Genomic DNA, 27,307 nt, shown 5'->3' with positions numbered 1-27,307 from the left:
TTTTTTTTTTAACTTAAAAAGCTCCTAACAATCTTTTGAACCCAGAATGTGCTGAATTGAAGAAGAACATGAATAATAAACTGTTCAAATACTTCTGCAACTTACACAGGTGCATGTGTCACTTGATAGAGTTGCTGTGGTATGTCTAAAAATACCACCCATAGTTTTTGTTTTCTAAGTCAATCTTAGCACAATATTGTGCTACTCATCATTATTAGCTATGCAAGGAAAAGCAGACAACTGTTGCAGAACAGTTCTTAAGTTTCTAACAGGACATTTCCTTTGGGAAATTATTATAATTTTCATTATTCTAAAGTTGTTATCCGTTCTAAAATAGTTTTCTTCTCATACATATCTGATTTTTTCCCACTTTTCTCATTGCAATTGCTAAATTACTTTTTATTAAATATGGCCCCAACACTCATCTTACTGGATGGTAGAGCCCTCTACATGTCTTATATTCTGCTGGAATACAATGGAGCATGGAAATGAAAAATAAAATAAGATTTCAAATGGATAGAAGTAGACCATCAGCCTTTCTGACATATCCTTCTCCCAAACAGGCACAGTCTATGGCTAGTCATAAACACCTTAAACATCTCAAAAGGCAGATCTGTGGCAAACATTAAGTAAACATATATTTATCACATGTGAAATAGAGCCTGTCTTCTGTGCATGTGTATTCCTGCGCAGGTTCTAGCCATCCAATCATATTCTGAGGAGAGCATATACATTTTCAAGGACTGTATCTATCCAATTCAGCCTGCAACAAACACCCAAACATTGTGAAAAAACATTAAGACAGACAAGGTTAAAATTAAAACTTTGGAGAACAAAGGAAAATGGCCATGCATATGCTCTTTAATGCTTTCATAGGGCATATTAAAATAAAACAAAAGTCAGTCTTTTCACAAATAGACTAGCTTATATTCTCTGGATTTTTTCAGCCACCACAACTGGATTCTCTTTCCTGATTTTTGCTGCAGCTTCTGCTTTGTAATCATATGGACAGTTATGCTTGTCAGAATAACGGTGAAGTCCACAAAATAAATTTCCACATCGGCAATCAAACCCTGTATAAAGAAAAGGAAAAACAACATCACTAGGAAGCTTCAGACTTAAGAAAGCTATAAATTAAGGGTTTACCCAGTTCAAAGGGGCTATGTACATCTTCTGTATCAAACAGATTAAGTGAAATTAATATTTTCAAATATCAACTCTATTAAGGGATCTAACATTATGGATTTTGTGACAGCAAGCAAAAATTTAATGCCTACAGATTTCAACAAATTTAATCAATGGCCTGGATTGAAAGATAATGTGTGTATTCTATTTGACATCTGTCAGAGGTAGGGCAGTTATCTTCTGTAATTGGGCAGTTTTCTTTATCTCTTCCACAAACCAATCCTCCCTCCAGGAAATATCTTCTGTTAATATGCCATTGAGTGTCACTGCAGGACTGATAAAATTACATCATCCCACTGTGAGATGCTCACCCAGGGGGAGGAGCCAAGCATTCCTTCCTGGATATAATCAGAGATTTTGGGATACCAGAGTAGCCTTTTCCCACTGCATTCCCAGAGGAGCAGCTTTCTTCTCCACTGGATTCCCAGAGGAAGACCAGGCCCATCTACACCACTACCACACCTTCAGAGGAAAACTACACCCTTCTACAGGATCACTGCTTCAACAGAACCACATCTGTCACTCCAGGAAGACTGCAGCCACCATTTAATTAGACTGCTACCAACACCCTAACCCACATGGTGTCAGGTTGTATTCTGTCAGTATTTTTTTTTTTTCTTGTTTGTACTATTACATTTGTATTTTTAGTTTTCCTAGTAAAGAACTGTTATTCCTATTCCCATATCTTTGCCTGAAAGCCTTTTAATTTCAAAATTATAATAATTCGGAGGGAGGGGGTTTACATTTTCCATTTCAGGGGAGGCTTCTGCCTTCATTAGCTGACACCTGTCTTTTCAAACCAAGACAATCTAGTAAGAGGCAACTAATAATATAAATCTATTCAATATTAACAAAGTACTATCATACCCGTAAGGCCAACCTTCTTTCTGCATGTGAAACATCTGTTCTTCTTTGGTTTAGGCAGTTCAAAAGCTTTCTCTTCACTCTGTGAAGTACTAGGTTGAGAAACTGATGGGCTTGGTTGAGTAACAACTGTTAAAGCAAGCAAAAGAATTAAAGGTTATTTTTTTCCTTTTCTTGACTTCACTAGCATGTTTATATTTATTAACAGTAAAATCCCCTCTACTAAGACCCTGAAGCTTATTGTCTGAAGTGGTAAGTAGAATAGGTATTCTATTAACTTCCCTTTTATCTCTACAGAAAATTATCAAGTTTTCCCCACTGTTCCATCATCTAGAAAATACAGCATACCTAGTGTTATCACCTGTATACACCCATATAGGTCCTGTACACACAATATTAAAAGTAATATGATCCAGTTTAAATGAATCTAAAACAATAACAACACTGTCTAAGTTGTTGAACAGAGGGGATACTTGTGGAAAATAGTCAATAGGACCATATTTTAGAAATGAACGACATTTACAGTAATGCTTTTTTGTCATAGTACCAAGTTACTCTGCCATAATACTTGCAAAGTCAGATGATCTAAAATCTCAAACAGTACACCACCTAACATTCTTGAGCTTCAAACCACTGATTTTGTGATACACCAAGTATACTACAACAAGCCACACAGCTCAAAAAAGCCCTTATTTCAGACACTTTTCTTCAGTAATTTAAAGAAAAAAACTACATATTTACATTGGATATCAGTATCCTTGTACTATACTCAACCATAATGATCAAGCAGTTTGAGTCAAAATGGTTTATTTTTCAATTGCCTTTGCCATGAACACTTTTGGTTACATTTCTCACTTTTTATCCAAGTTCTATGCAGGATAAAAATGGGTCCTTCTGTAGATCTGTTAGTTTTCTTTGAAAAATTAAATTTTTTATCACTTGTTTTAAAAATTCTTTAAATACCCAAATTAGTGCAGAAGAAACACAAGGGAGATGTGTTTGTATACAAACTTTAATGCATACAACCAAGAGAGTCTGTCCCTGTTCAGTATTCCTGGACACTCAATTGTATGATTACATCTAATGCTTTAAAAAATAATGAGCAAACAATAAAATATACTCCATAATTAATGATTGAGACTATAGGTTTAAAGGACTCACTTGTAACCAACCTTATGCTCACAAATATGATTTCTTAGTTGAGATCGTTTTAGATGAGTAAGCATGGCATTCTGAAAGTGGATTTTTTTCAACATCATGAACCCCTTGTAGTTAACATTTTATTATCCTTACTATTAATACTTGCTCTTATAAGATTTTATTTGTATTATGTTCGTATGCCTATCACTACTAACACAAAGCCTCACAGATCCAAGCCCCATTTCACAATTCACTGTAGAAGTGAACAAAGAGAGCCTCCAGTCAGTTCATATTTCAGATTGTAAACAAGATTCAGTAGTGACAAACTTTTAGAGGCAACAAGGAACTTTCGGTGCTCATACCCAAAAAGTCTTATGCAGGGAATCAGTATTTTCTTATACAATATTATAGCTGTAAGTCCTAGGGAACAACTCAAGCTCTTTACTGACTTTATTTTTGAATACTCTATAGATTCTTCTAGAAAGTGTGAAGAGTTCAGCATTAACACTATTTTGCTAATTCTGAGGACAACAATACTATCCAGTCTTGTGTTTTGCGGAGAAAAGAAGAAACCTCACAACTTTGTAAAAGTTGTAAAGCCCGGTATGTTTTTATTATGACGCGCTGGAAGCTGGACGCAAGTCTCCTAAAAAGGCATGCGTACTTCTGAAGACTTCAGGTCTTCTTTTATCTCTCTTCTAAATGCATATGCATACAGTTTTACAATAAGTTCATACATATTCATTTTGCGTGACATTTAGCACCAGTTCTTCTTTATCTAAGGAATTCTTAGGTCTGGGGCAGACTGACTTTGCGGTAATTTCTGTTTTTCTTTCTCTGTCTCTTTGCTGTCTCTGGAATGCGGCTTTTCTTTCAGCTTTGGCTCTACAGACCCTTCACCTTTTTTAGACACTTTACTTAATTCAGAATGGATCCCCACTCCGTCTCATTCCCCCCTTTCCTAGGAAATAAGTAAATTCTTTTACTTAATGAAAACCTTCACGACAGTAAGTGTCTTTTAGTGCTTCATCATGTACGTTTGACAAAGAGGTTAGTACAGCTATTTGTTGTAGCATTCTACAGTTCTAAATTAACAATGTAATAGATAATCTTAACAAAATTACAAATACAGAGATTAGAATGGTTTCTACTAGACAGAATAACATCATTGCTATCAATTTGTACAGCAGCACAAGCAGTTCTCAAGCATACACCCTTTTCTAGTATATACGAGCACAGTTTTCTGGTCAGTGACTGGATGAATTTTAGAGTGACAAATACTCTGTTCGGTGTCTAAACACACATCTTGCACATTAATGGTATTGCTTTCACAAATGAATTCTATCTGTTCTCTAGTAATGCAGGATTCTAAGTTTACTGTCTGCCACTTTCTATTCATCTTTCGTGCTCACACTCTATGTTCTGAAGGATAGAGTATTGTTTTTTCACGGTTTAATCTTAGGGCAATGATGGGATGGATAACATAGACAGTGGCATTACGTATGGTAAGCACAAAGGCAGTTGCTACATTAGAAACAGGATTATAGGTGAAATTCACTATAGTCTGCTAGGATTGAAACTTCCTTTCAATATCAATTGCATTATCTCACACAATTTCTTGAATTTCAGCTGGAAAATTATCTTCACCCCTTTTTCCTATGATCAGAGCTGCTGTTGCTTGTATCTATAACTGTGCTTGTATACAACTGAAAGCTAAAGACACATTATCTTGAACTATACTAAGTGCTTCTACTATTAACTTGTGGTCTTGGTCTCCGGCCTTTTCATACTTCTTTACTTTGGCAGTACTTTTGAAATCTGTCACTGGCTAGTTCTTAATGCTAATAGAGATTACTATAAAGGCTGCTTCAATTTTGTTAGGCTACTTGCTGCAGTGACTAGTTTATTCAGCAGTACTTCTGAATCAATTCTATTTAAAACTCTTAATCTTGTCTCTAATATGCTAGTTAGATGTTTGTTATGGGGAACAGGAACTGCTTTCTGTCCATGACTATCTCTTCTTGCTAGAGGGGCTCACACTGCAAATTCAGAAACACTTCACAAGTGTATCTGACAGAGGTTTAGGTCATATTTGAGGCAGATGTTTGTTCTGAAATGTAGAGACCTCAGGGAAGCTCTTTCTCCCTCTAAAGCACTTGATTTCTCAGATGTGTGGCAAGCAGGAATGTCTCTCTTAGTCTACAAAACTTCCTCTACTTTGCCTTTAGCTTCAGGTCTAAGCTTCAAGTAAATAATGAAGGGGAAATCTGAGAGAAGAGCTTAAGTTCATTGCAGTGTTGCAGTGCCTCAGAAGAAACTGGGATCAGGTTTCTGCTGCTTGAAACACTCAGCACAAAAGTGATGCTCAAAATCTTACAGCCTGCTGCTGAGCTCTGAGGGGGGGTCTCTCTCTCTCTACTTTTTTTAAGCAGAATCTAACTGCCTCAGACTGGGACGATCACTGATCTAAATCTCAGTAGGAAAAGGGATAGCAACTCGAGCTCAAAGGCAGGTCACTTCTACAGGCTGTATCAAGGTGAAATTACACTAACAGTCTGATTCACTTAGGCTATTGCAGACTTCTTGGTGTTCATATACACTAGGGGAGGTTCAGACACTAATTACATCTGGTCTCTCATAAGCTGTCTTATTGATGACTCAGCACTTTACTTTGATTTCTTCTCTTCAGATTCTTTGAAGTGTTCACAGTTCTTGTTCTTGCTACTCTTGTTCTTCACATACTTGATTCTCGTGGATTACTACAGTAGATATGTTTAAATCTTTTATCTCAGAAGGTTTTCTCATGGATCTAGTATACTTATTAAATGCTAGGGACTAAGGCCATTTACTATTGCTTTGAATAGAAGTACTCTCAAGTTCTAAAACTTCAGTTATGATTACACACAAAACAATTCTACAAACTAAAATATGAGCTACTCTCGACTGCAATGTACTCATTTTGCTTGAGTAAGTTTTAGTCTCAGTTCATTTTCTCTTGGCGTCACTCTTCAAGGGGTTTCTGGGCTTTCTTCACTCGAGTGTGATGAATCTAGGCGTTCTGCTTCTTGATTTTGATTGCAGTGAAGGTGGCGAGAAGTATTCGCAGTGGTCTCTCTCACTGTGGTTCTGAAGTCTTCTCTGTAAGAGACTTAACATATACATCATCTCTAGGCTATCTAACTCTCTGCTCTAAGTTCCAGCTACATGTTTCTCAATTACTCTGAGCTGCTTGCTTAATGCTACCATGTAGGTGGACATCTTGGACATTCTCTTTGTATTCTATATGGTCTTCTATAAGGCATTCTAAAAGGACTCAGCATTCTTTTAGCTCACGGTTTAGTTTGAATTTGCAATAGTGCTAGTGGAAGAGCTTGGGCTTGAGTAGATTAACTTCTTGCCCCAGTCTTATGATTTGCTGTTTAATCAAATGATTCATTCTCTCTACTTGGCCACTTGATTGGGGGTGGTATGGGGTGTGAAGTTCCTAATCTATGCCTAGATGGCTACTAATCTGTTGCACTATTTTGGAAATGAAATGTGACTCTTTATCTGAGGATATCGTGGCTGGAACTCTGAAGCGTGGTATTATTTCTTGTAAAAATAATCTGGTCACCTTTTGAGCTTTGACAGTTCTGGTGGGCAATGTTTCTGGCCACTCTGGAAATGTATCTATCAATACTAGTAAATAGTGATACTCCCTTTTCTTTGGGAGTTCTGAAAAGTTAATTTGCCACTGCTGTACAGGCCTATGGCCTCTCCCAGTCTGACCGAGTTTTGGCCGGGGGGTATTTTGGGGTTAGTCTGGAGGCAATGATTACATTGTCGGCTTACTTGAGTGATAGTGGTATATAAATTCTTGACAACGATACAACGATTTTTTCAATCAGATGTGTGTTCTAGAAAGTCTGTGGAAATTACTGCTTCAAAGTCAACACTTCATTTCAATGCACTCTGTATCACTCGCAGCTTTGGTCATTTCGAGAAAGGAGCTACACTCTACAAAAGGCTTTTAAGTAGTTAGGCCTTAGTGTGCTTTTTAGTGCTCTTTTTTCACTAGTAATTATGAAAATGGGAAGGGATTGCTAGCTTTCTTTCAATGGTAGCCTACTTCTTGCAGTTGTACATCTCTTTTGATTAGTATTATTGTATTAAGGCTTACTTTCGAGGAAAATTTGTACTTCATTTTTTGCTGCTTTCTTTGCTTCTCCATTTGTTAGCTCATTTCTTTCTTCTAATTTTAAGCTCACTCTCTGGTGTGCCTTAACATGCTTTTTCAGGTAGCTGAATTGCTTCTAGCAGCTGGATTGTCTCTTCTTTCTCTGTGAGGTCAGCAGTCCTCTCTCCTTCTAGATGGCTCTATGTGCATGTATGACTCCAAATGCATACTTTGAGTCTGTGTAGATGGTTATTTTCTTCTCTTTTGCCCTTTCTAGGACACGGGTCAGGGCAATTATCTCAGCCTTCTGCGCAGAGGTACTTGTTGGTAAGGGTCTAGACTCGATTACTTCTCTGTAGGTGGTCACTGCATACTCAGCATGTCGCTTCTCATTGGCAATGTAGTTGCCCTCGTCAGTGAACTAGGGCTCTGCATCATCTAAAGAAGTGTCTTTTAGGTCTGGGCGGCTGGAGTAGGTAGCTTCAATGGTCTCTAGGTAATCATGGTGTGCTGAGAAAAGAAGCTGGGTTGACAATATTAGTCACCACGATCTCTACATCATCTTGCTCTACTATGATGGCCTGGTATTTCAGAAACTTCTGTGGTGAAAGCCAGTGGCTACTTTTTACTTCTAGTACTGCGGACACTGTGTGGGACACTAGCACAGTCATTTTTGTCTCAGTGTAAACTTGCGTGCCTCTTGAATGTTCAGCACAACTGCTGCTACAGCTCTGAGGCAACTTGGCCATCTTTTGGCTGTTGCATCTAGCTGTTTAGAGAGGTAAGCAACTGCCCTTCAGTATGGGCCCAAGTCTTGAGCTAATATTCTCTGGGCAATTCTTTGCGTGGAAAAATAGGAAAAGTGCTTTACTTACATTTGGAAGTTTTAAAGCTGGAGCTAACATGAGGGCACTCTTTAGCTGGCGAAAGGCTCGTGTGGCGTCTTTTGCCCACTGGAGATCTCTGTTTCTATTGGCAATAAGAGCATAGAGGGGTCTGGCGAACAGTCTATAATTATAAACTCACAGCTGGCACTACTCTACTATGCTTAAGAAGGTTCAGAGTTCTTTCGTTGTCTGGGGTTTCAGGGTTTGGCATACGGTTTCTCTGCCTTAAAGTCTGCTGCTCAGCACTCACTTCTTATCTCAGGTAGATTACTTTCTGTTTTAATACCTGTGCTTTTTTCTTTGAGACTCTGCATCTTTGGAGTCTTAGGAAATTCAAAAGGCTTACTGTCCAGGCTTCTCTCGCTTCTTTCGTTTGAGTAGCTACTAGAAGATCGTCTACGTACTTCAACAGCTTCTTTTCTTCTTGTGGAGCTTCTCGGGACTCTGGGTCTTTGCAAGCTGTTTTTTAATCGGAGTGGGGAATCTTGAAGCCTTCAGGCACACGGACTATGTGAGCTTGCGTTTGAATGCAAAAATTTTTTGGCTGGCTTCGTGGATAGGGAGGCAAAAGAAGGCATCTCTTAGGCCTAAAACAGTGAACTAGGTTAGCTCAGGTGTTAAACAAGTTAGTAAAGTCTATGGATTTGCTATTACAGGGTATAAATTCTGTGTTATCTTATTGACAGCCTTTAATCTGGTACTGTCAGTTATTGGGCTGATTCTTTCCTTCTTTTTGAGGGTACTACTCAGTTCTCACTAGTTGTGTTCTTTCTTTAAGCTTGATGCTCATGGGGGAGCATCTTTCACTCTCTTTGGTACAGCAGAGGCCCATACTTTTGAAAACACTTGTTTACTTATTTCAATATCTCTTTACTAATGTTTTTAATTTCAGTGTCTGTTAATGTTAAGCCTAACTTCTTTGTATCATTTGCCTCTAGAGTAACTTTTCTCATTTGAGAATGTTTAGCAAATTGGGCAAATTGTACAAAAGCTTTTAGGTACACATAGTACACATGTTACTTTAAAGGTTTGCACAAGTATGCCTTCTCAGACTGGCCAGTTGTTCATTCTCCACACTACAACATAAACATTCTCTACAGGTACTAAAGCTTTATTAAAACTGAATATATGGCCTTTGTGTCAACAAAAATTCTTCCCTTTTGAGGAGATCATCTTTACTCTTTCTCTCTTACTTTGGGAGGAGTTTTTAGCAAATCATATGTACTTATTTTGCGAACTGTGATTGCTTTGCATTTCAGCATGATAATTTTTGCCTGATTTCATACGTTGCTATCTTATGTTGCATGCTGAACAACATGTTTGATTTGCTTTCTCTTTGCCTTGTTTTCTTTTTTCAAGGGCTAAGACTAGAGGGCGGTCTGATCTTACAGTCTCTTTGCCATTCTGGGTGATTTCTTAAAACAAAAAGACATTTCAGCATACAAAAACTCTATTTCATTTATCTTCTCATTTTAAAATAGTACTAACAGTAATGAAGTATTATAAATCTTTTTATTTTCTGAGCTGCTCTTACTGGCAGCCTTCTCTCAGTGAGCCCCTCTCAAAAGGGGCTAATTTAGGAAACTCTTTGCTCTGGTCAGTTCTCATTATTTATTTCTCTTTGCCCTATCTCGCTTCTACTCAAACTTCCTTTCACAGACCTTCACAGTAGTTTCTCAGTTTTCTTCTTACACACAAGCTCTAAGACTTTAGGTTCTGAATCCGCTTGACTAGAAACCTCTAATTTACACTCGGGGCATGTGCCTTGACAGCAAAACAGCAATACTAGTGTTTCTCATAAACACTGCACTGCAATAATACTTGCACATCTAGCTTTTGCCCACAGGCCATTCTCGTGTTCTCTGGGGAGATGGGGCAGCCAGAGCTGTCCCTGTGCCCAGGGGACAGCCACTGTCACCTCACACAGCATGCTAATTAAAAACGTGACATAGACACTATGTTCTGATCAAACAAAATATCAGTCTTTTCTAGTTCTCTTCTTGCACAATCTATTAAGCACTGTGCCGACTTACACTTGTTTTACTGCTTTGCAAAAAGGCTGTGCTACTCACAGCCGAAACTCTGATATGCCCACAGACACGGACACATGCACCCGCACCCCCCCCTTTATCTCAGATTCACTAGAGCTAAGGCTTGGATTGCTGCGAGGGGGAGAATTTTTGGAATTCCTTTAACTTGCTTCGTACTATAGTTTTCTTATGTAAAATGCTACTCTTGTTGAAACAAAATCTTAAAATCTCTACAAACACTACTATACAATCTGAGAATCAAATTACCACAATGCAGCGGAAGACAATCACCACACAAAATCACTGGGAAAGGGCATAACTCTCAAAGTGCTCACTTTTCTCAACACAACACAGCATACCATAATTCGGCATTTACTCACATCAATTTTTCTTGGACACAATCAAAATAACAGCACAGTCTAGAGATTAAATCTAAACATCTAAAGCAAAGGAACTCTCTGAGCTCATACTCGCGGTTTAAATGTACTAAATCTACACAAATCACTGCATTTAAACACAATAAATACTATTACTGACATTCTTCCACTTGCTCTGCGGGGCACTTCTCTCCCTGCCCCCGCAGCCGGCGCCTCAGGCCTCACTCGGCTGCTTCAAACACGGGTAGTACTGACTCCCCCCTGCACCGTATAGCACTGTAGCTCTACTCTCTTTTATACACCATACACTTATACACTTGCACGATTGCAAACACAGTGCACTGACTACACAATGCACACATTAACTATACAGCAACACAGTGTCTGGACATCACACATGCACACAAACAAAACACACACGGGCTCAGCAGTTCTGCTCTGTCAGAACAAGGAACTCCCAATACACACATACACAGGTTCACTCGGCTCACCTCCAGAGCCTCTAGCAGTTCTGCTCTATCAGAACAATGAACTCCTAACACACACATACATGGGTTCACCCGGCTCACCCTCAGAACCGCTTGCAGTCTGCTCTATCAGAACGATGAACCCCATCTCTAATAAGCTGCTCTATCAGCTGAACCCAGACGTCTCTGGGTGGTTTACTCTCTTGCTCTCTTTTCTCTTTCCCGGGGGCCCCTCAGTACATACTGTATCTTCTTCTGCAGGCTAGCAGGTCTTTGTCTGTCTTCGCAGGTGGTAAGTTGAGACGAGCGGAGCCTCACCAGGAAAAAAATCTTAGGGCGTGCTTTGGAGGTCTGTCTATCTCCCCTGCCCTTGCGGGGACAGAGAAGTCCCATCTGGGTCGCCATAATGTTTTGCGGAGAAAAGAAGAAACCTCACAACTTTGTAAAAGTTGTAAAGCCCGGTATGTTTTTATTACGACGCGCTGGACGCAAGTCTCCTAAAAAGGCATGCGTACTTCTGAAGACTTCAGGTCTTCTTTTATCTCTCTTCTAAATGCATATGCATACAGTTTTACAATAAGTTCATACATATTCATTCCGCGTGACATTTAGCACCAGTTCTTTTTTATCTAAGGAATTCTTAGGTCTGGGGCAGATTGACTTTGCGGTAATTTCTGTTTTTCTTTCTCTGTCTCTTTGCTGTCTCTGGAATGCGGCTTTTCTTTCAGCTTTGGCTCTACAGACCCTTCACCTTTTTTAGACACTTTACTTAATTCAGAATGGATCCCCACTCCGTCTCACTTGGATATATAATGTTTTTTCCATACTTAAGCATGCTATTAATAAAAAGCAAAGGTATGGCACTACAATCATAACTGCTATTAATACTTTTCAGAGTAATTTCAACAGCTGTTTTTTTTTTTAAGTTAAGCAATTCCTTTGCCTTGACAATTAATATTTTCAAAATTAACAGATATAACCTTTTGAACTCGTCTTTAAACCCCAAGGAAAGTAGTGTTCAGTATTAGATATTCTAGTTGAAAGCCTATGGCCAAAAAAAATCAGGTTAAAAACACTGACACCACAACGTAAACCTGTTGGATACTACACACCTTAGCTGACAGGAATTAAGAAATTGATTAAACATCTCCCAAATCAAGCAGCATGATCAAGCTCCTTTTTGATTTTTTGTATTACCAGTCTGTTTAAAATGAAATGCTAGTTATAAGCTATGGCAGATGGAAAAAGGGAACTTTCCAATTCCCTGGTGGAGTGAGCAAGTGAGCAGCTGTGTGTGCTTAGCTGCCTACCAGGGTTAAACCACAACAGACCATTTTGGCACCCAACAAAGGGCTTGAAGGGTTTGAGATAACAACAGACTTGACTAGAATGTGCTAGGTCAAATTTATAGCTGTTAGTGCTGTTTAACTAGTAATCAGCGGGCTCCTGGGCTTGCCATGGGCTTGCTTGCCTGACTGCAAAATAGACTCTAGTGCTCATTAGTGGCTGCTTTTTGCTTTCACTGCTTATCATCTTATTCTGCTGTGCCTGGGAACATTCTGATAACAGCAATGACTATGCATGCACATGGGCTGGCAAATGGCCAGTGCATTGCTGCTGTGCTGGACAGGCTGGAACTCTGTGTGAACTCAAGTCAAAGGGACTGTGACCTGTGGATGAGTCCCCATGGAAACAGGACACCCTGAAGCATCTGTGGCCATGGTTACATCTGTGCCAGAGCAGGTACACCTCTAAAGGGATTGTGGCTCAAGAAGTCCACACTGGAGGAGGTAATACCTTGAAGCATCTGTGGCTGTGGATAAGTCTGCAACATAGCAGGTACACTCCTGAAGGGACTGTTGCTGCGGGTAAAGCCACACTGGAGTAGGTACATCTCTGAAAGAATTGTGGCCCATGAAAAAGGCCATGCTGGAACAGGTGCACCTCAAAGCAACTGTGGCTATGGATAAGTCTGTGCAGCAGAAGGTATACCCTAAAGAGACTGTGGCTTGTAGATAAAGCTCCACTTGGAGCAGGCACACTCCTAAGGGACTGCAGTCTGTGAATAAATCCAAGTCAGACCAGGGGCAAGGGGAGGAGTTCATTGCAATGTTAAACCCTATGGCCTGGTACAAAGGGATCAAGGGTAGAGATTGTAATGGATATGCCTTTAAACTGTTGTAATCTGGGTTTGGAGTTACATGTTATAGGATGTACTTATAGTAGGAACCACCTGAACCAATGGAGAACAAACCTCACAAGAAGCAGTGTAAGTGCAGCAGTGACCAGATTTGAGCTCACTGATCCATCAAGACAAAGAGATAGTGTATTAGATAATTTTGTGTCACAATACAAAGATTAAAAACAAATCCATCTAAGTCAAAATGTTATCAACTACTACAAATAAACTTACTTCCTCCTCTACATAAATATACTGACCCTGAGACTAGCTGAGTTGGTAAGAGCATGGTGCTAGTAACACCAAGGTAACAGGTTTGCTTCCTCTGTGGGCCGTTCACTTAAGATCTGGACTTGAAATCCTTGTGGGTCCCTTCCAACTCATAATATTCTGTGAACTCTGTGAAACTGACAGGTGTTCACCGCCACAACCAGCAACCTGGGAACTAGGAAGCAATTATGATAATCCAAAGTGCAAAGGCCCATTTCCGAAAAGAGATGCCAAACAGGATCCTTCCTCCACAACTAAAAACATATTCCAAAACCAAAAAGCAGGTAACATGCAGAAATGGGCAACTAAAAGGTCCCAACACAAGGAGATTTCACAGGTTCCCCTAAATCAGAATTGTTCAATTTATTACTTGACACAGATAACACCTGCAAAAAGTAGGCATCCACCCACTTTTATGCCAGCAGAGTTAGATCTAATAATGGGTTTCAATAATGAAGTCCTCCAAGTAGCTTTGCATAACAGCTAGAACAGGGACAACACCCTTTAACTAAAGCTCACACATAAAAGCAACCCCCCATTTTTTCATCAAACTATCTCAAATGAAATATAAGTTTTAGTTCTTCTGACATGACATTAATAGCCACATTCATCAGATACTGTCCCGACAACTGCTTCTCACAAAAAGCTCCCTTTACTACACATTAAAAAGTTTTATGCCAGAAATCATACTGTGTTAATCATCAGGCAAAGTACTCAAAGTGCCATGGAATAAATCACTAGACAAAAGCTGAAACGATGGTAGGAAAATGGTTGTTATTGTCACCTGCAGACCTGCCTCCTCAGTACCAATAATCCTATTCATACGGAGCAAAGCCTTTTATCACCAGAACATGATTTATTGCCTTAACAGAGGTCCTGTTGGCATGTAGCTCTCTTCACCACCCAGGTTATTTCTCTTGCCAACTACCAGCTCAGATTACCAGATGAGGTTTGTTTCACTTCAATTTTAGGAGACCAGATCTCCTGCTACAAGGTTGAAGAACTTGGGAGCAAAAAAAAGTTTCCAGAAATGGACATGATTTTTTAATTTTTTAAGTAATACAACAATAAGTAATCACAGGCAGTGTAAAATGCAGTGTCATCAGGAACAACAAAACAGGCACAGGGGATGCCATTCAGAGGGACCAGGACAAACTCAAGAAGTAGGTCCATGTGAATCTCCTGAGGTTCGACAAGGCAAAGTGCAAAGTCCTGCATTTGGGTCAGGACAACCCCCAATATCAATACAGGCTGGGGAATGCAGGGATTGAGATCATCCCTGTATAAGAGGACTTAGGGGTAGTGGTGGATGAAGACCTGGATGGCAAAGGCATGGACTGGGAGAACAAATAAGCACCCACTGTAGGAGATCAGGTTTGAAAGCATCTAAGGAACCTGCAGGTGCACAAGTCCATGGAACCTGATGAAATATCTGCAAGTCCTGAGAGAACTAGTGGATGAAGTGGCTAAGTCACTATCCATCCTATTGAGAAGTCATGGCAGTCTCCAGTGAAGTTCCCATTGACTGGAAAAGGGGAAACATAACCCCCATTTTTATAAACAGAAATAAGGAAGACCCAGGAAACTACAGGCCAGTCCATCTCACCTCAGTGCTTGGCAAAATTATGGAGCAGGTCCTCCTGGAGACTATGCTAAGGTACATAGGAAATAAGGAGGGGATTGGTGACAACCAACATGGCTTCACTAAGGGCAAATCATGGAGATCTTTATGAAAGGGTCACAGGATTGGCAAATATGGGAAGAGTGACAAAAAAAATCTACCTGGGCTCATGCAAAGCATTTGGTATTGCCCCACACAACATACTTGTCCCTAAAGTGGAGAGATGCAGTGTTGACAGATGGACCACTTGGTAGATAGGAAATTGGCTGGATGGTTGCACTCAAAGAGTTGTGATCAACAACTCAATGTCCAAGCGAAGACCAGTGCACACTGGCATGGACCTGTTCATACAAGTCCAGAGAAGGGCCACTGAAAGGCTTCAGGAAGGAGAGCTGGAGCACTTCTCCCATTAAGACAGGCTGAAAGAGTTGGGGCTGTTTAGCTTGGAAAAGAGAAGTTTCAGGGAAGACCTTAGAGCAGCTTTCCAGTACCTAGAGGGCCTACAGGTAGGCTGGAGCAAGACTTTTTACAATGGCATGTAGTCATAAAACAAGGGGGAATGGCTTTAAATTGAAAGATGGTAGGTTCAGATTAGATATTAAAAAGAAATTCTTTACTGTGAGGCTGGGGAGGTCGTGGCACAGGGTGGCAGAGAAGCTGTGGCTGCCTCATCCCTGGAAATGTCCAAGGCAAGGTTGAATGGGGCTTTGAACAACCTGGGATAGTGGAAGGTTCCCTGCCCATGGCAAGGGGGTTGGAACTATACGATCTTTAAGGTCCCTTTCAACTCAAACAATTCTACAATTCTATTATCATAAATCTGCTAGGATAAGGAACCAATCTAATCCTAGTACAAAAAGTGCCTGAAAAATAAAAAGACAAACAAAACCTCCACAAATACAACTGTTGCACTGTATATTTGGGAACATTTACGTCATTCAGTCAGAAAGTAAGATGCATCTTCAAAGCAGACAGAGGGAGAACAGCAAGATTACTTATGATTAGAAGTAAACCACAAGCCACAGCATGACAACTGTTCAACTGACACAAAGAAAGGTCCTGCAAATAGGAAGACTAATGCTACTCTGACCCCAAAGTATTAAACCCACAGTGACTCTGAGACTTCTGAAAAAGCAATAATCACTGTACTAATAGGCTCAAGAACAATGCGTCCCAATGAGCAAGGAATCAGGTAAAGGGGACAAGAAACCTGCATGGATGAATAAAAAACTCCTGTAATTACTCAGACATAAGCAGGAAACACACAGGAGGTGGAAGCAGGATCAGGCCACTTGGAATGAATATAAAGAGGTTGTCAGAGTAAGTAGAAATGAGATGAAGAAGACCAAGGCCCATCAAGAATTAAATCTGGCCAAGGATGTCAAGGACAACAAGGACTTCTTCAAATACATCAGTGATAAAAGGAAAACTAAGGATAATGGGGGACCATTTCTAAATGGAGGGGGGACCCCAGTGATAGAGGACTCAGAGAAGGCAGAGTTACTGAATGCCTTCTTTGCATCAGTCTGCACTGACAAGATCAGCGCTCAGGGATCTTTGACCCAGGAGACCAAGGTAAAGCTATGTTAGAAGGAAGACTCCCTTGGTCGAGGAGGACTGGGTCCATGAGCCTGCAGTGCCCTTGTGGCCAAGAAGGCCAACAGAATCCTGGGATGCATTAGGAAGAGCATTGCCAGCAGGTTGAGGGAGGTGATCCTGCTCTTTTACTCAGCCCTGATGAGGCCACATCTGGAGTAGTGTCTAATTCTGGGCTCCTCAGTACAAGAGAGACATGGAGCTCCTCTCTTATGAGGAAAGACTGCGGGAGCTGGGCCTGTTCAGCCTCAAGAAGGAATGACTGAGAGGGGACCTCATCAATGTCTATAAGTATCTGAAGGGAGGGTGTCAAGAGGATGGAGTCAGGCTCTTCTCGGTGGTGACAACCAATAGGACAAGAGGCATTGGGCAGAAACTGGAACACAGGAAGATACACCTGAACATGAGGAAGAACTTCTTTACTGTGCAGGTGACTGAGCACAGGGACAGTTTGCCCAGAGAGGTTGTAGAGTCTCCCTCACTGGAAATATTCAGGAACTGCCTGGACACAATCCCGTGCCATGTGCTCCAGGATGACCCTGCTTGAAGAGAGAGGTCAGATCAGATGGCCCACTAGGCCCTTCCAACCTGCCCCATTCTGTGGTTCTGTAACTAGACTGTCGGAACTGACAGTGGTTTTCCTTACACAAACCAATACAGCTGGAGCAGTTCATAAAGGACTGCATCCTGTGCGAGGGACCCATGCTAGAGCAGGTGAAATGTGCAAGAAGGAAGGAACAGCAGAGAACAGTTATGAACTGACTGCAACCATTTCCTCCTGCATTACTCATAATATAGGGAGAGGAGGTAGAAGAGTCTGGAAGTAAAGATGGGTCTAGGATGAAAGGGGTGAAGGGAAGGCATTTTTAGTTTTCTTTGTTTCTTACTATCATGCTCTATTTTTTTTAATTGGCAATAAATTAAATTAATCCAGAAAGGACTACTAAAGTAAAAGCAAGGTTTTAAAAGCTTCCTGTATACTCAAACAAATTAGCCAAAATAGTACCTTACCAATTAAAAAAAATGCATTAACTTCCACAATAATAGGAAGCGGTAAGCATGCCAGTGAAGAGTGAAATGTCTGAAAGCATTAAAAAAAAAAAGCTTTAAGCATTCTAACTACTTTTACATTAAGGTAAACCCCAACTCCTACCACAGAAAGGCTGGGAAAAATAAAACAGAAGAAGGGATAAAGGTAATAGACAAAGAGCACCCAAAAGTCATCAGAAAAACATACAGCATTTCCACAGCACCAGAACTGAAGACTATACTACAAATTACATAATTCTTGTGCTGCACATTAACACAAGTGACTTGTATATAAAGTTTGAGTCAATAAGATGGTCAGTATTTATTATGCTTTATCAAACTTGAGAATATTTTATTATTTAGAAACTGTAACTGCTATGCTGATCTACCTGTCCATAATAAAATGCTAAAGAATAAACTGTATATTCAATTTGATGCCAAAGAACTGGGATAAAATTATTCTGCAGCATGAAACTAATCTCTCACATGCTCAACAGGCACACTGAATATTTTTACTCTTACATCAATATAACAGATCCCCCTGTTAAGTATCACACTAAAATATGGTTTAGATTGGCTGCCATCAAGACTTGATGCCTTTTGCACATCTCTCAAAAAGATATGATAGCACGTTATTTGCAACAAGCACAGGACAAGCAGTTTGGTCTCCAGATGTATTCTTCAAGATAGACGGCTTCAAGACTTCAAGATTATTAGCTCCATTTCAGAATTGTTTCAATTGAGGGCATCTACTTGAGCTACAGCAGACATGGGAAATGGGAAGGTAATTTTGAACACAAGAAAAAGTTGATATATCTGATGATTTTATTGACAGCCACAAAGGAGCTGTCTACAGATAGCACCCACGTTTAAATACTATAGCCATGTTTGAAAACAATATAGAATCAGATATTAAAACAAGAAGCAAGCAATATAATCTATTATCTTGAATATTCAATAGCTCATAAGATATTCAACATATTACTCAGCATATTATCTGTAACACACTGTAAATTTCAAAGCTACTGGTTTTATCTGTAACATAAGTGAGGGCATCCCTTAACAGCATGTAAGATAGCTGTGGTGTTGAACATTAAAATAACACATCATATTGGCTTGGTATGGAGCCAAAAGAAAAATGAGCTCACCATCATCTCAATAATTTCATTATATGACAACATTCAGGAATGGGAAGAGCAACCTACAACATGGATGGAATAAGACTCTAAGTTAACAGTGTTTGTGGAAGAATTTTAACACTTCTTTTACAGAAGACCATATACATTTCAAGTTCCAGTTCACCTTCTTCATAGGCAGCACTACTGCACAGCTGTGGCTTCAGTGATAACTCACCACATTGCTCTGTAAAACAAAGCTATTACTGGGTTCAGAAAAATAAGGTTTTTGATATGCACACTACACTAATTAAGTCTGGAAACACTAACAGCCCTGAGAGATTTATTCAGAAAGGTAGTGACCCACAAAAATGCGAGAAATATGCTATGACTTGATACAATATGATTATTTAAACATATTTGTTTTCACAACAGTTGAGTTTTAGTGCTCAATATGCAAGTCAGCTCTCTTGTATGAATCTTTTATTGCCATTTAAAAATCTGCTTAAATAAAACAGGTTTCTTCAAGGCCTCTACTATGTCTCACTGTTGGAGAGTTTTTGTGCAGACATGGCTTGAGGAAAAAGGCCATGATCATATACAGCTGGTTAAGCAGTAAAAAGCAGCTGTAAGCAGTAAGTTCTCAGCCTTTTCCTTACGAGAAAAACAACAACACTGTGTCCTTGAGCAAATAACAAGAAAAACATGGTGAAAAACATGGTGCCCTTGAATGTAGTCAACAGCAGGATGTAAAAACAAGTATTAGCCTCAACAAGAAAACCACAAGTATTTTGAGAATGTAGCCACAAAGGAGGGGTTGACATGTAATCTGTAACCAATGATGAGCTTAGCTTTTGCAATATGTATGAGCTTAATTAACACTACTATAAAAGTATGTAAGCTGGATCAATAAATTTGAGACCAATGATCATCAATAGGATGTGCTCGTCTCCCTTCACTTCCGTCATCTCACCAACTTAGTAATAGTATTGCTCTGATGCAATAATCAACACAAGGAAAGTAAATTAGTTATATAAGGGGGTTTTGGCATTTAATTCCTGTGAGTTAACATGGGGAAAAAAACCCACAAATATGAACAATATCTCTAGAATATTTTGGGTATATTCTGACTATGGTCAAAACTGAACAAAAATTAAATCCTTAGTTAAGAAGTGCAGAAGCAGATCAAAAGCCTATAAAATGCATTATATAATTAATGTCCAATTATGGAATTTTGATAGAAAGGTATTTATATTTCACTGACTTCTACACAGTTCATCAGATAAGCAACTGAACACATGCCACAATTCAATTACAAAACTACAACAAGCAACAAAGTTGAACTAAGAAACTAGAAGTTAAAATATAGTATGTTAGACATTTAAATTATAACCAACTAGGCCAGTTATATCTGTTATGCCTTTCTTCCTTCAAATGCTAAGATATGATTCATTGCCTTCAGACCTGATTTGTTCTAAATGAGAATCCAGATTACAACCTCAACCTGAGAAAAACAAAAGAAAATACAAGCCTGTTAAGATTAATTTTATTCAACTTCAGAACCTGCTGGAATCAGATGCTTAAAATCCAAACAGCATGAGAGTATTCTTTTAGCCCACAGACTTAAAGACAGTTGTGCAGACCTAAATATTTGGAACTTTGAATTGGAGAATAAGTCTTCATAATGCTTAAGAAAAGAAAAAGCCAAACCTACTTTGCTTGAAGGCTACATTGTTTGTTCCAGACCTACCATCTAATAGACAGTTATGAAATTCAATTGCCAAGGTGAGACCACAGATAAAACTAAAGTATTTTCATTACCAACATCATGACAGGCATTAGCTTAGAGAATTACATCTCATAGCAAGTATTAGCTTTGTTTTACAAGGTGACATTAATTATCTACTATTGTTTCAGCTCCTCCTCAAGAAAGACCAACACATATTGGATGCTGCAGAAAAAGAGAAAGGAAAAAAAAGAAACTAACCCAAACACAATAGGGATTTATAAAAAGGTGAGGCCAGCTTTTTTTGACTGCAAGACACAGGATCAATATACTAGTAAACACAGCAAACACTTGCTGTATCTTAAATGTCTGATAAACCCTTAGTAATCTAAAAACAGCAAAGGCACTATTCTGTGCTGTCTAAAATCTGCTTCCAAGTTAACTTTTAGATCAGCTGAAGACTGTTTCAAGAATTTAATATGTACTAAGGAAGAAAATTTTGTTATAGAAGTTTGTTTTCCAAACTTTTAAATTCCATAGTCATTTTCCCTATTATCTCTACGCAAGCTTTAACAGAGCTTTGACTGGTTTCAACTCCAAGTTTCAAGCTGCAAGATTATTATCTTGAGTTGCTTTTAGGGATTTTTTTCTTCCTCCTATTCTAATCAATAGAATGTTGTGTGTGACACTACCATTTAGTTGTTCTGTTATAAAAAAATGAATATTGAGTCAACAAAAATAGAAGACTGGCCTTCATAGTTAGCAAAATGACAAATCCCTATTGGCAGTTTTAATAAGAAAATTCAGATATTACTTGACCACTGCTACCAATTTATGTTTTCCTTTCCTGCCTATCACTTTTTCAGGTACCAATACATAATAAGACAATATGGGTTTATAAATAGTGTAACAAAGTATAAATTTCTAAGTTACATACAATAACTTCAGATAACACAAGTTACAGGAAGCTGAAATATTGGGATATGCAACACACTGCAACACTGAAACGTGCAAAAATCTCCTCAGTCTGTACATAACCAAAAAAGAATATAGTAAAAGCAACTGTAATTTATTTCATGTCACAATTCTAACTTAACATGACAACTAAAATTGTAAAAACCTGTGAACAAAACCCAAGCAATTAACTAGTAGCTGTAATTAACAGCAGTCCTAAACAAAGACAAAGATGCATGTATACAGTGCTGAGTGGTACATTCTGGAATTTTCAACACAAAAGAAGTAGAAGTAATTTTATCTTCAGTTGCAGCAAACACATTTTCCTGTTAAAAATCAGCTTTCAATGTTTTAAGACTTTCAGAACTATTAAAATTAACAAGTATCAATATCTATAGATATCAAACAGGTACATAAAGATATCCATTTGAATAAACTGCCATATAATAAGCATGAATTTGCTCGCTTTTTAAAATTGAACATTCTTACTAAGCAATTAATGCTGTAAGTACTCCATATTCACACAACAGCATTTCAGTTATATCTACTGATTACTCACTTAGTCCAAGACCCTTTAGCAGTCTTTGTTAGTATTTTAAATCAAGTATTCCCTTCTGCCCTATTCTCATCCTTCTGTAAAATAGAATTAAGAACCCTGTTCTTCAAATGCAACAAACCATTTTGATAGCCACAAGTCAGCAGAAACTGTACTGCTAGGCTTTATAAAGAAATCAACACTGACTTCAAAATTGAACATCTTGCACCCAGATACAACTTCAGTGTCTTACTTTTAAAAATGAAGGTTTGATAGCCAAAATGCTCCTCAAATGTCAAAAGTTATGTACTAAAATTGAACACGTCTGAAAACTATGTTCTGGCACTAGTAAGTCTTCTTGATTCTGAGAGTATTAATACTCAAGAAGCATTCATAATTAACATTTCCTCAAGACAATCACCACAGAGATGCCTACTTAAGAGAAAGTAAATAAATTGTCAGCTTCTGTTAAGCCAGTTGTATCCAGTGTTACTCTGCAAACATACCTGGCTCGATGTCTGTTTTTGGTGATACTTTCTCCTCTCTTGAAATGCTCATTTCTGTCATTTGCTGCATTACAGGCAAAGCAGCAACAGGCACATTTCTGTTTACATACAGTGAAATGGGTGATTACATTAGTTTAGAGTACATAAGAGCTTAAACTGTCAAAATCCATCAGACTACCCGATCTGTTATTATTGATACACATTCTTGACCTGTACTTCTATGTCTCTTCCCAAGAAGAAACTAGGCAAACTGTAGCAAATATTTCCCCAGATAAACCAGAAATGTCCTTGTAAATGTAGTAGTCCAATACCAAACACTAATTAGTCCTAATTTATAAAGATTCATAAAGCACTGTAAAGTGCACTGTCACTTTTTCCTCTGCAGAAACTCTCTGTAACAAGGCAATGTCACTTTAACTTGCTATATACTCACAGTTCATTCAAACCTCAAAATAATACCTTCATCTGGTAAAGGGTCTAGAAAGCAAGTCTTATGAGGAGCGGCTGAGGGGGCTGGGAGTGTTTGGCCTGGAGAAAAGCAGGCTATGGGGAGACCTTATTGCTCTCTACAACTACCTGAAAGGAGGCTGGAGCAAGGTGGGAGTTGATCTCTTCTCTCAAATAACAAGGGATAGGACAAGAGGAAATGGCCTCAAGTTGTGCCAGGAGAGGTTTAGATTGGATATTAGAAAAAATTTCTTCACTGAAAGGGTGGTCAAGCATTGGAAGAGGCTGCCCAGGGAAGTGGTTGAGTCCCCATCCCTGGAGGTATTTAAAAGCCATGTGGATGTGGCACTTAAGGACATGGTTTAGTGGTGGACTGGGCAGTATCAGGTTAATGGTTGCACTTGATTATCTTAAGGGTCTTTTCCAACCTAAATGATTCTATACTCTTACCTTGATTTTCCAGATGTGCTACTAGCAGAACCTTCACAGTTGCTTAAGCTAGCATCGACTCTCTGTACAGATGGAGAGTCTGAGGTAGGACTGTTTGAACCACTAGCTGTCCCTATATAACAGAAATTTGAGAAGTCAATTATAAGCAAAGCATAGAATACAAGTTAGTCAAGCAGATTTTAATACAGTTATGAACCATTTCAAATCCTTCCTCATTCTACTGCATCTTCTTAATATAGGCTATATTGTTAATGACCAAAACACAAGGATTGTATAAAAACACAACTGTAGCAGAGAGTAAGTAAAAATTCAACTTAAGGTTCAACACCAAGTGGGCCATAATATATTACATTAAAAAGCATTTTTATTGTGATTTAAAGTATTATCTCCTTTGATATTCATAGTTTTAATATGCAGCTATCAGAAGATCCCCTGAATACATCTCATCACCTATACATTATGTTTTCAAGTCACACACAAAAAAACCACATCTCAAACCTTTACCCATTGGGCTGATTCTGCCACTATTCTGCTGTCGCTGAAGATGTTCTTTGTAGCAAACAGAACACATGCCATTTGTTCTAGGATTTCCATAAAATCCACATCCTGTACTACACAGCATAGGCCCTGGGGTCTGGTTTGTCTCCTGAGCCATTTCAATTCTGTAAATAAAACCAAGAACTGCATTAAGAACTGGCATTTCACCAAAATCGATTACAGGGTTATAGAATTAAAGTAGGTCTGCTTACCTTGCCCACAAAAAGTGATATCTGCATTTTTAAAGATGGCTATATGGATGTTAATATATAATTCAATACTTCAATTGTATTGATAAGTAACATTGTCAGGAACATCTAAGAGAGGTAAAAAACATTATCATAGTTTAGTGGGTTGACCTTGGCTGGATGCCAAGTGTGTACCAAGCTGCCCTATCACTCCCCCTCCTTAACTGGACAAGTGAAGAAAAAGACAATGAAAGGCTCATGAGTTGATATAAGGAGAGGGGAGATCATTCACCAATCACCATCACAAACAAAACAGATTCAACTTGGGAAAAATTAATTTATTATCAATTAAACCTGAGTGGGATAATGAGAAAACAAAATCAAATGTTAAAACACCTTCCCTACACACTTCCCTTCTTCCTGGGCTAAACTTTACTCACAATTTTTCTATTCCCCCACTCCTCCATCCCCCAGCATCACAAGGAATGGGAGTAGCAGTCAGTTCATTACATGTCTTTCCTGTTCCTTCCTCCTCACATTCTTCCCCTGCTCCAATGTGGGGGCCCTCCCACAGGGAACGGTCTTCCATGAATGTCTCTGATGTGGGTCCTTCCCACATGCTGCAGTTCTTCACAAACTGCTTCAGTGTGGGTCCCTTCCACTTTTTCTTTCCATGAGGTGCAGTCCTTCAGGAACAGACTGCTCCAGTGTGGGTCCTTCACGGGGTCACAAGTCCTACCAGCAAACCTGCTCCATCATGGGCTTCCCTCAGGGTCATAGCCCCCTCTCCATCACCTGGAGCACCTCCTCCACTGATCTTGGAGCCTGCAGAGTTGTTTCTCTCACACATTCTCACTCCTCTCTTCCAGCTGCTGTTGTGCAGCAGTTTTCCCCTCCTTCTTAAATATGTTATCACAGAGGTGCTATCACCATTGCTGATTGGCCAGCAGCAGGTCCATCTTAAAGCCAGTTGGCATTGATTCTGACATAGCAGAAGCTTCTGGCAGCTTCTCACAGAAGTCACTCCATGGCCCCCTGCTACCAAAACCCTGCCACACAAACCCAATACACACAGTAATACTGATAAGCAATATACTTATCAGAAACCAAACTATGTGTGCAGATTATGACCAAATTTAATTAACTGGCCAACAAAAAAATTATTAACCTCTGAGCACTTACAGGGTAGAAAAAAACCCAAACAAACCACAGCTAGATGGGTAAAACAAGCAAGACCAAGTTTGGGTCTACTAAATAGTTTTGGCAATTAGCACAGTTTATCTTTGCAGACTCCAGAAGAACTGCTCCACTTTTTCAGTAATGGTGATCTTGTATCATTCTCATGCTAATAACATTGTTAGCAGTTTGTACTTTCAAAATACATTTGTTAAACAAAACAAAAATCACTGAAGGATGGGCAACAGTAATTTTAAAATTGGATTTTATATCTTTAGGAGATGTTTCTATAACAAGATGTTTACCTTTGCTTAAGTTCCATACAAAGCCCAACACTGAATATTAACTAGCAACAACATACATACAGTAAGCCCGCAAAACAGATGATCCAAAAGCATTACTGAAATATGCTTAAACCAAATTTTGCTCTTCCAAGAAAAATAAAACTATTTTAGACTGTTGCATACATTCATTTGCATACTATATGCATTTCCAAAGAGCCAGTTAAATCTTTTGTCTTTAAAATATAGGCAGACTTCTGCATCTTTCAAAGATAGATAATTCTAACCCTCATCTCTGCCATCAACTGCAAAAGTTAGGAATAAAAATACTTCACCTTTGCTGGCAGTTGACCTCTGCAAAACAAGGCTAGTAGAAAAACTGATATAGCAACCAAATCCTAGTTTTATTGCCACTGGGAACTACGACTATAATAATCAAGCAATCTACTACAAATTGAGGACACACTTGTCCTCCAAAAATTTAAATTTAGTGCCTACAGCACTTAGACATTTTAGTGAAAACTCCAGATTACAGCCTTCCTCTTAAAGGGCAGCCACAAAACAAGATATTTGTCTGCTGATGCTCATGAAAACTCAAGCATACCAAACATTAATTAACTCTAGTGTATAAAGAAATACTTTTCATAACTTAAAGAAGCCATACTACAAGCTATAACCATATATCTCAACAGTATGACAACTGTAATTGACAGCAGTATTTGTCTAGTTAATCTAAACTTCTGGGATCCAAGTAATTCAACAGGAGAAAAGAGTAAAATCAATCTGCTTGCCTGCTGGTGGTCACAGAATTTCAACAATTTATAACTTTGTTTCAGTACTACAAAGCAAACTTGCACTTATTCTGATATACCACTTAAGAGTTTGCAGTTTTACAGCCATACACCAAATCAGTGGACACAACAGAAAATCTAAGACGTTAAAAAATATTTGCATCTTTATTGTAGCTCTGTTATTATAACACAAGTAAAGACTGTACTTCTGGCCTTATTACATGCAGGTACACTCAAAGCACTATCAAAAGTACTACCACACACTATCAGCATCAATCTCATTTTACTTGGTCCACTCTCAAATTAGAATCTTTCAGCACTTACTAATTTTAGCTTTAGGTATTAATGATGATATGAGCATATTACAAATGAGTCTTTATAGCTCTTTTTCAACACAGTCCTTCACTACCTGAAATACATGCTGCTTATTAAAAAAAAATATTAAGTTGTCATTCAATGATTAAGAAATTTTGGTTTTTTCACTCTTTAAGGTCTAGATATCACCTGTCTAGGTTATAATACACTTTCCAGAGTTTAATCTAATAATCAGAACACTAAAATATGCCATTTAATATTTTGAACCAACAGCAAAAGTAAAGTTTTCTGAAAAGACAGATTACAGACTTCTGCAATTCTTCCTTACTAACTTTTATAAGATCAGTAAGTACCTAAGGCCTTGCAAATGCAGTTCTGTTACCCTGAAAAACAAGTGAATACCATTATGTATCTGCTTTCCTGAACTTTTCTCAGAAACTTGGTGTGAGAGACTGAAATGTTATGGTTAATAGCTTAAACATTGT

General features: G+C 38.7%; 1 protein-coding gene across 1 annotated transcript; it reads right to left on the bottom strand.

Moving 5' to 3' along the window:
* Nucleotides 1–924: 924 nt before the first annotated feature.
* LOC128941427 (AN1-type zinc finger protein 5-like) lies at nucleotides 925–24,189 on the bottom strand. The gene is made up of 5 exons (XM_054283185.1): nucleotides 24,039–24,189; nucleotides 23,535–23,646; nucleotides 22,638–22,735; nucleotides 2,053–2,178; nucleotides 925–1,073 (listed from the first exon to the last, which is right to left on the bottom strand). Exons 1-5 carry the CDS (start codon nucleotides 24,187–24,189, stop codon nucleotides 925–927), a joined length of 636 nt encoding a protein of 211 aa, XP_054139160.1.
* Nucleotides 24,190–27,307: the final 3,118 nt, after the last annotated feature.

The sequence above is a fragment of the Melozone crissalis genome, unplaced genomic scaffold (assembly GCF_028551555.1).
Source record: "Melozone crissalis strain CALT ecotype California unplaced genomic scaffold, PUWL_Pcris_2 ptg000035l_1, whole genome shotgun sequence".
In the NCBI taxonomy this organism is placed as follows: Eukaryota; Metazoa; Chordata; class Aves; order Passeriformes; family Passerellidae; genus Melozone; species Melozone crissalis.
The sequence above is the reverse complement of the archived record's forward strand: the minus strand, read 5'-3'. Positions and strand labels throughout refer to the sequence as shown.

Coding starts and splice junctions, on each gene's coding strand:
- LOC128941427 (XM_054283185.1), bottom strand. CDS start 24,189: ATGGCTCAGGAGACAAACCAGACCCCAGGGCCTATGCTGTGTAGTACA. Junction 22,736..23,534: donor AGCACATCTGGAAAATCAAG/GTAAGAGTATAG, acceptor GTATGTAAACAG/AAATGTGCCTGTTGCTGCTT. Junction 2,179..22,637: donor AAAAACAGACATCGAGCCAG/GTATGTTTGCAG, acceptor TTGCTTTAACAG/TTGTTACTCAACCAAGCCCA.